This window comes from Triticum dicoccoides, chromosome 2B (genome assembly GCF_002162155.2).
Source record: "Triticum dicoccoides isolate Atlit2015 ecotype Zavitan chromosome 2B, WEW_v2.0, whole genome shotgun sequence".
Taxonomy (NCBI): domain Eukaryota; kingdom Viridiplantae; phylum Streptophyta; class Magnoliopsida; order Poales; family Poaceae; genus Triticum; species Triticum dicoccoides.
In genome coordinates this window covers 152,424,055-152,433,980 of record NC_041383.1, presented here as the reverse complement: position 1 = coordinate 152,433,980, position 9,926 = coordinate 152,424,055, and the positions used below count along the sequence as shown (strand labels likewise).

The 9,926-nt window shown below is 42.8% G+C and overlaps 1 protein-coding gene across 1 annotated transcript; it reads left to right on the top strand.

The window, feature by feature from the left end:
• Positions 1-275: 275 nt before the first annotated feature.
• Positions 276-9,682, top strand: LOC119360700. Its single transcript, XM_037626227.1, has 3 exons — positions 276-535; positions 6,513-8,718; positions 8,902-9,682. The coding sequence occupies exons 1-3, from the start codon at positions 276-278 to the stop codon at positions 9,319-9,321; spliced, it is 2,886 nt and encodes a 961-aa protein (XP_037482124.1). The 3' UTR covers positions 9,322-9,682.
• Positions 9,683-9,926: the final 244 nt, after the last annotated feature.

The window sequence follows — 9,926 nt, the reverse complement described above, 5'->3', positions numbered from 1 at the left end:
TGAAGTGATTGAATGAACTGATCATGATTCTCATTGATTATGGACTAGTTTTGTTTCCTTCTTCTTCTGCAGTGGAGTGGTGGGGCGTTAATTTGCTGGCCCATCCGGTGGGCCGGCGACTCTCGCAACATACTATTTTGCTCAAGTAATATATTCAAAGATAATCGAAGGCCTTTATGTTCGGAGGAAGCTGCTCTGGCCTTTTGTCATTCAGAGAAGCCAGTTACACAAGTGCAATAGGTTTTCTTCTTTGCGCCTAAGTGCTAAAGCGATCGATGGCCGACGGCGGTGGCGGAGGAGAGCACGTCGTTCAGATGATGGCTGGCGGCTCCGGGCCAGGCAAGGTGGCCGCGCCGGAGAAGTGGCTGAATCGCTTCGTCCGTGCAGTCGTGTTGATCGAGAGAGTGGGCAACGCGCTTGGCACGCTGGCTTTCACGTGGGCCACCGTCGTCCTGCTCGGCGGCTACGCCAAGGACCTCCACTCCGGGGATGATTTTATCTTCGCGACAATCATAATTTTCTTAGAGGCCGCAAGGTATGTATATATGCCGTATGCAGATTATTACATATAGCATCTGAGCTGGTTGCAAATTAGCATTCTGACATGAGTCTGCAGCCTACAAATTTTACTCTTACGCCCATCTTGCATGAATGTCATCAATAGCTATTTTGCGCGGCGATATTAGACTTTTGAGGATTTATCCTGTTCGAAACATTTTGGGTTTAGAGGGTTGCTAAGAATCTTGATAATCAAGGTTTTTTAGGATTTTGGGTCACACTAGAATTCTCCGGTTTGTTAGAGCAACTCTAGCAGACTCCGCAAAACACGCAGACCTGCAAAATTCCGGCGAGTATGCGGGCTCGGCTCAATTTTCCGGCCAAAACAGAGCCCGCATACTCGCCCGGCCCGCAAACCGCACGCCCCGACCGCTATATCTACGGTTTCGTGGCTCGTTTGCGGGTCCAAACCCTATCCCCCGCCGCCGCCGAGCCACGCGATTCCCCTTCTCCACATTTCTCGCCGCCGGCGACCACCCGCCCCGCCTCCAGCCGCCATATGGGCCCGAATGTGGAGCTCCGGACGCGGCTCCGGCGGCGGAAGGGACCTGGAGCGCGAGCGGCGCGTCCGGTCGGACGACGCGAGGAAGCACGGGGCCCGGAAGTGGACCAACCGCGGTCTGTCACCTCCGGGGAGCTTCCAGCGGAGCGAGACGGAGGAGTACGACCGCCGGCGTGCATCCTTCTCCTCCACGAGGTCTTCGTATGCCGGGAGCTCCTCCTCCTCCGGCGCGGGCCTTCTCCACGTGAAGAGAGAGTGATCGGAGGACGAGGAGGAGCCGGACGAGTTCGCCTTCGTCCCCATGAAGGAGGAGCCCGAGGAGCCCGCTCCGCTCGGCCGCCGCGGAGTCGTCGGGCCGGAAGACTACGTCGCCAACGTCGACGCCGTTGCGGCCGCCATCGCCGAGCAGAGCGTGCGCGAGGAGGCGGAGCGCCGGCGCCACGCCGAGGAGCTCGAAGACCTCCAGTGGCGGCAGGCGGTCGCCGCCAAGGAGAAGGCCGAGGAGTGGCGCCTCATCCGTGAGGAGCAGGCGGTGAAGTACGTCGACCTGTGCAGCTCCGGCGAGGAGGATTGAGCGTCCTTCTCCTCCACGGCGTCGTCCATTTGCCGCGACCTCGCCGCTGTCAGATCCGACCTCCCTCTAGTACTAGTATTAACGTAGTATGTAGTATGAACTATGTTTTTAGTGTATTGATCATGTAAAATCTATGTAGTATGTATGAACTACTCGCGTCAACAAGGCGCAATTTCTCCCGCGAAAGTGTTTTTTCAAATTATGCAGTTTTAGATACGGTTTTTATTCGGCCGCGCTAGTTTTTGACCCGCAAACGCATCTTCGTGAAACCGTAAACGTGTCTTGCGGGTCAAGTTTTTGCGGGGTCTGCTAGAGTTGCTCTTAGTTTTCAAAGCCAAATCAAGGTTTTTTTGTGCGGTCGATTTTGCAGGGGCCCCAATATCTGGCGATTGATCGCCAGGGAGGTGGTCATAGTGATCGATTCGTTCGCTCGTGTCCTTCTTTCCCATCGAACGTTTTCGTTCGCTACCAGAAGGAGCACCCGGCGAATGTTTATGTCATGACGATTGAGCCCGGCCAGCGTACCCTCTCCTTGGACAGAAATCGGCTTGTGTATCTTCCTGGCCGGTTTTTTTTAAATGAGTCTATTTGTTTTCCTGATCTGTTATTTGTCTATTTTTTTTCCTACCAAGATCATGGCTGTGCTATTGGCAAAACAACAAAAAGTGCCATGCCGATTAATCAAAACAAGTAGCCATGGCAAAGTAAAAATGTCATGGTCCAATCAATAAAATTGACACTGGGTAAATAATAAACATGCCATGATCCAAAAAATTAAAATTGCCATTCTTCTATATTTTCTTTCTCATAAAAAAACAAAAAAGTGAATTGCCAATGATAATTTTTTTTGAAATTGCCATGCCACAAATGAAAATAATAAATTTACCATAATATAGAAAAAAGGCCAAGATACAAAATATTAAAATTGCCATGCTTCTATATTTTTTTGTCATAACAAAAAGGCAAACAAAAAATGAATTGGCAGTGATCCAAAAAAATTGAAATTGCCATGCGAAAAATAATATTATTTTTTACCATAATATAGAAAAACTGCCATGGTCTTATAAATGTCATGGCACTAAAAAATAAAAAATGCCATAATCTTAAAATAAAAAATGGCATGACCTTAAAAACAAAAATGACATGATCTATTTTTTGACAATCATAGATTGAAAATTGCCATGATCAGAAAAAGTAAGATTGTCATGTCAATAAAAATAAAATTACCACGGTGGAGATAAAAACTGCCAAGATCTATATACAAGAGGGTGCCAATTAAGAAGTTTATTGCCGTGATAATTTTTTTAAATGACATGGTAAGTTTGGTTAAAAATTCATGGTTATGTACAACACAATTGCCATGGTGTTTTGAATAAAATTGTCACGCTAACCATAAGTAAAATGCCAGTAAAACATTATTGCCATAGTGTTTTAAATAGATTTGCCATGGTAACCAGAAGTAAAATGCCATGGTCAACACAATTGCCATGATATTTTAGATAATTTTTTCATAGCAACCGTAAGTAAAGTACCAGTCAAAGCAATAAAATTGACATGGTAAAAAAACAGTGAAAAATTTCCATGAGAACAATTATTGAAAATACTATGGATAACACATATTCTGAAAAAAATCATGGCATATATGTCTAACACACAAAAAAGTGCCTTGCTACCTGTAGTAAAACTACGATGGTATAATTGTTAAAAGATACCATGTTCTAAGTAATAAAAAGTACCATACTACCTAGAAAAATAAAACTACGATGATCTAAAATAATCAAAATGCTATGCTACCCCTCAAGTGTAAGGGTGAAGATGGCTCGGGTGATGGATACCCCCTCCGACAGGGTGCCGGAACAGGCCTCTAGATTGAATCTCTAGAGAACAATAACTTCGGTAACGAAGAAAATCAGGAAAAAAAATGGCACGGAGGGTTTCGAGATTTTAAGAATCTATAGGAGAAAGAATTGACTAAAGGCAGTGGCCAGGGGGGCCCACACGGGTGGCACCCTCGCAGCGGTACCTGACTGCATGGCAGCATGGGGGCCTGCGGTGGCCCCTGGCCCTTCCGGTGCTTTCTGGAATCTTTGTCCTCTAAAAAAATGTCAAAATCCCCTTGGTTTTTTGAGCTCCGTAAATATTGATTTTATGAAAAGTAAAGAAAAAGCAAAAAACAACAATTGGTTTTGTGCACTGAATTAATAAGTTAGTCAAAAAATAATAAAATTTGTTATAAAAAGTATCCAAAAGTGATTTTATAATTGCACGTAACAGTAAAACTATTGTTACCTTTGAGACATATCAGCTACTCCATCTATCCTTAAAAGAGTGCACTTCCAACTTTGTTGGAAAGTTAAACTTTTCATTTTTGACCGTATTTATACAATAATACACCAATATTTATGTCATCAAATTAGTAGCCTTAGATTCATGCTAAAATATATTTTCATCATATATCTTTTTTTTAATTGTTTGGATTGCTTACCACATGTGTCACATGCATGGTTTCATCATATACCTATTTGGTTTCATAATTTTTGATATACTTTTGCACAAACTCGGTCAAACTTTTAAGATAGTTTGACCCTCCAGCAAAGTTGAAAGTACATCCTTTAAAGAACGGATGGAGTGCCTATGAATAAACTACCATGGTTTAATCATCTATATCAATATAAAAAGATCCAAAGGAGCAGATCCAACGAATCCCGGCCGTCAAATTAGGTCAATCCAACGACTCAGGCTGCTCCAATGGTGAGCGCTCAACACATGTAGTGTGTAGTTAATATTATACCAAATATTAATGTCAATGCTAATCACATACTTAATACACAAATAACATCCTACCTAATATTTACATGTGATTAATATATTACCTAATATCAACGTGCATTGCATGTACACATTTACTAGTTAAATAAATATATAATGCCATGCTTTAAACTAAAAACTGTCATGGTCTAACTAATTAAATTTTCCATGTTCTAATTACTGAAAATGCCATGGTCTAAAATGAATAAATGAATATGCCATGTTATCCACCATAGAACTACCATGTTCTCGTTATACAATGGCCATGGTTTGAATGATAATGCCATGCTATCCTACGTTGTAACCTACAGAAATTTGAGACACTATGAAAGGAAAACCTACAACGACAAAGAAAATGCCATGGTCCGCTGCCATGACCATCAAATTTACAAGAACAAAAAGATTTGTTGGGCATGTATTCTCACCTCCAGCACCATAATATGAAAAAACAAATCAGAAATTTGTCATGCGAACAAAATTTGAGTTTCCATGGGAACATATATTAGTTCCATGAACCATACCAGGGGAAACAATTAACCATGAAACAAAATGAATAGAAACTACCATATTTGCTAGCTGAAACAGAAAACATGCCAGCCTGATATTGAACAAACTGCCGTTCTCAACCCCGACAAAACAGGGGGCACGGTACGAAAATGGAAGTTGCCATTCTTGAAGCATACAATTAACCATGGGAAAAAATTACTCCCTCCGACCCAAAATAAGTGTCGTGTTTTTAGTTTAAATTTAGTTCAAGTTTGAACTAAAATCATGACACTTATTTTCAAATTTGAACTAAAACAACCGCATTTATTTTGGAACGGAGGGAGTACCTAAAAAGTTATAACTGACATATGGGAAATTCATTCAGATCATGTTATATATCAGCATGTCACAATTAGTCCCTGAGCATGTTGGTACAAAATGAACGAATTCATTCAGATCAGCCGGGAATGGGGATGACTCACGGAAGCATATCTTCGTCGGCGAGTAGTGTGGTTGTAACCGGGCCGGCTAGCTGGTTCAGTCATTCAGTGTGGTCGTCGACGAGCAGCTCACACACTATTCTCTCACTGTATACCACATCCAACCATACCCAAACACCACCAGGCCGGTCCTGAAATTTTGGGGGTGCCGGGGCAAACACTAAACTCGGGGTCTCTTAATAATAGTAGTAGCGTGTGCTTTGCGCATGTAAGATTATACGGTGATGTATCACGGTTTTGTAGACAGTTTGGTGGTCAGGGCTTTGGGTCTTTTTGTTTTCAGAAGTTCAGGTTATCCTTGTTGTAGCTCTGATGTTTTTTTTAGGGTACTTTGATGATTGTTGGTCGTGTATTTCTCCCTCGCTTTAATATAATACACGCAGTCCTTCTGCATGGTCCGATTTTTTTTTTTGGCATATAACACATTTTTTTTGGTTGAAACGACAGTCAAAGTTAGACCCAAATTTTGAGGTCACGTTATAGTATTAAAAGGGGAGCTGCTGGCCTTGTTATCTTCTTTTAAATGCATGTACACTCCCTATTCTCCATATATTTGTCCTTTTTTCACTCAAAAAGGATCATCTATCACTTCATTTTTTTTTGTAACGTTGGGTCTTTCACAAGCTTGTCTTCAGTTCTATTTTTTTTTTAAAAAGGGACGCTTTATTACTTAAAAGGTTTAAGCATTACACCCGGCCTCTGCATAACTATGATGCACACAGCCAAACAAGTTCTCTCACACAAACGAAAATTAAGAAGGCGAAATACAAAGAAACAGAGTATGTATAACGCCTAATCCTAAGATCATGCTGCCACCCATGTTGGGTAAAAGTATCCCTCATCGTATACTCCAATCGTGTACACACCTCCGTAAACAGGCCTTGATTCTCCACACGTTGTAGAGAGGACCATAAATGAAGAGTCCCGGTACACCTGTAGATAACCTGCATGTAGATAACCTCAGTTCTAATAATAAGGTCTAAAAGTTGGCTGCAAACCCAAAGACCAACGCTCCTTTAATTATCCCCTGGGTTTGTGATTTGTATTATGTCCTTTTCATCTAATGTCACCGTATACATTTCAGGATGTTCAGCCGCAACAACAGACTAGATTATCAAGTGTTCTTTAATACCAGAGGAGCCTTTAGGCCTCTTGGCTGGAATGGACTGACTCTAGCTGCATGTTTTTGTGCTGTTCTGAAAATCATGTGGGAGATGCGCCTGAGGATGATCATATTGATGATAATACTCTTTGGATTTGGCCGGTTATTGTCTGAGGTGTCTTCACGAGGTCTGAAACTACTCATATGTAATCGGATGCGTCGTGCCGCATCAGTATGGAGCCCATTAGTGGCAATCGTATTGCTAGCTCTCTCTACAGACGAATCCCTTTTCAAAGACTACTCAATGATGATTTACCCGCAGAAAAAAAAAGACTACTCGATGATTGAACGGGCAATGTTCCTAGTACTACTTGTGGCAGTGCTCGTAGCAACAATAAGCAGTCTGCACTTCACAAGAATCAGGAAACTAGTGGACAGTGTCCTAGGCAACAAACTAGAATTTTGGCGTCAAGGTATTATAAGCTTGTGCATGGTTGCTGCTCTAGGGATGCTGGTGTACATGCTTAAGGATTATGATAGATTTAGGATGATCATAATCGAAGTATGCGCTGTAGCAATAATGTCATTTGGGAACTTACAGATTCCAGCAGCAGTTGTGCGGGTTGTTCTAGCATTAATTGGGCTTATGCCAGTTGATGATAGTGATCCTCCTTACGATGATGAAAACCTGAAAGCGTCTCTGAGAATCTTCTATTGGATGGTGCTTGGACAAGGAATACTCTATGCTGTGGCCTGCATGCTCGAGTTCTTTTCTTTCATCCCTCGAAGGTCCCTTGTCCGTTGTGGTGGATTCGGAGGTCAGCGGGGAGTGGAATCTGTAAATATGTATTATGCCTACGCATTAGAGAAATGCATGCAAGGGGGTGTGCTTGCTCCAAAGAAGATCAGCCTCAGCAACTTCGCCACAGATTATGTGAACTCGGACATATCCAAGAATCAGCTCCATGGGATTCGCATGATGCACAGCTTTCTGCAAAGAGAGCCAACCAAGGCACAGCTCCTTTCAAAACTCACAGCTTCTACCAAGACGGTGGTCAGAATAATCAAAATGTTGGATTGGACATGTCCAAAGGATGCAGCTATCAGATTATATGCCGCGAAGGTCAGTGCTGAACTTGCAAAGAACCTCCGTGTTGTCACTATCCCGGGTACAATACAGTTTGTATCTGCACTTCTTGACAGTGATAGCACACTGCAAAGAGGAAACCCACTTCTGGACACAGATGATGAACAAGAAGAAAGGCAAGAGTTATCTATGAATACAGAAGACAACCAAGTGGTAAAACATCACTCCATGAGGAACGCAGCTGATAACCAAGGGAAAAGACAAGACCGACATCAGGAGACTGATAACCTGCTGGAAACACAAATCCGCTCGACACAACAAGTCGGCATCGACGAACAGAAATCATGCATTCTCAGATGCTGGCAGTGGATTCAAGAATTCAGGTCGATTCCCAAGGAGCAGCAGTTGACAGACCATGATTTTCTTCCAGCACTGGCAATGGAAATTATTGACAGTCTTGCTGGTTCTGGTCAGGACAATTGTGTGGAAATCAGCAAAGCTGCTGACCTCATCTCGAAGATCATAGGATTCACAAGCTACAGAAGGGATATATTGAATACTGAGGCGCAACAAAGTATCCTGCTCAAGTCATCACTGAAGGTGCTGCAAAGGCTCACAAGCATTGGCGGGAAAATCGGCATCATACTGCGGTATGAAATATCAAGACATCCCTTCCTACTGAGAAACCTCATAGAAATTCTTGGAGACAACAAGAGCAGTCAAGAATTGAGAAAGTTAGTGGCAGCAAACCTCAGAAACCTTGCTGTTGATGAAAGAGCAAGGCAGGAGATTGGTCATGTCCAACTGATCATTACCAGGCTTGTGCAGGCATTTCTCAACACTGAAGAAATCACGAGTGTCAACGCTGATCGCTTGCTACGAAAGGTAGCTGGGCAAGCACTGGCAATGCTGACAATGCAAAGTGTCCAAAACTGCTTGGTTATATTGCAGGAACCAGAGTTCATGATGGAACTCAAAATCATGATCCATGATAAAATGTACGTATATGTGGCGGCAAGCCTGTTGCGTAATCTGTGCATGCACGCTCGATCCGAGCTCAGAGAGTCAGAACTGAAGGAGCTATCTCATACCTTGAGAGAGGTGAGCCCTGCTAATTCAAGCAATAATAAGTGCACTGTTAGAGATGGATAACAAAATTTACCATTTTGCATATGTTCTTGTGCGTACATTAGCAGTATAATTTTGAATTGTACTTTTAATCACTGGACTATATAGATATAGCTCTACATCATTTCTTACTGATGATGATACATCTCATTACAGGTGTTGGAAAGAATACTGGACGTGGACGGGGCAGAACTAGAGATCCTGATTGGGCTTAGTTCACAGATATGTAAAGTTATTCCTGAAGACTTTACCCGAGAACTAGACGCTGGTCAGATTAAGCAGAGATTTGCCAAGAGGCTTGTCGACACACTAAAAGCAAACATGAAACCTAGTGCTCATTGTCCTGGGATCAGGAGAGTGGTACTCGAGCAAGTCATACACTTGATGGAGTATAATTCTCGCTATGCAGATTGCTTCAACGCGTTCGGGGTGACAGATGCACTGTCAATGGTAGAACAAACACCGTCAAAGGCTGAAAACTACAGGCTTTTCTTGGGCGATGAAGGATTCATGGAGTACAGCATGCCTCTCTCCGATCTTGTGGCCAGAGCAAAAGAACTTATGGGTTGCGACTGACTACGAGACACTATTAGATGGAAGTGGGACTTCTACTTTGCCTTTCTTGAATGAATGAAAAACTGCTGCGGCGAGAATAAAGGATTATCGTATTGTTTATTAGTCAGGCCGCAAGTGGGACATAATGTTATGGGTGACACAATGTTATGGGTGATTTAAGTGATTAGTTTCCAACTGGTTCTAGTAAATCCCTGTTCGGCATAAATTCTGCACATGGATTCTCATAAGGTCGGCAGCGATACAAAACAGATGCTTGCGCTCAAGATAAATAGATAATGGTCATATTTTAAGAGCAAGCAAACAGGTCATCACAGTTGAAGAGAAGATGTCATCATGTTACAGTAGAGATACCACAGGCGTCTTCCTAGTGATAAGTTTGCTTTGCATGGGCAGGTAGGGGTGGAAAAAAAGCTCGAAGCTCGCGAGCTAAAGAAGTAGCTCGTGACTCGGCTCGAATCGACTCGAACTCGAAGAATAACGAGTCGAGTCGAGCTTTAATTTAAGATCGTTTATAGACCAAGTTAAACGAGCCAATCTCATGAGTAATCGTGTAACTCATTAGGCTCGATACAAAAGATCGGCCACTCCAAATCCAAAAAAAAGAT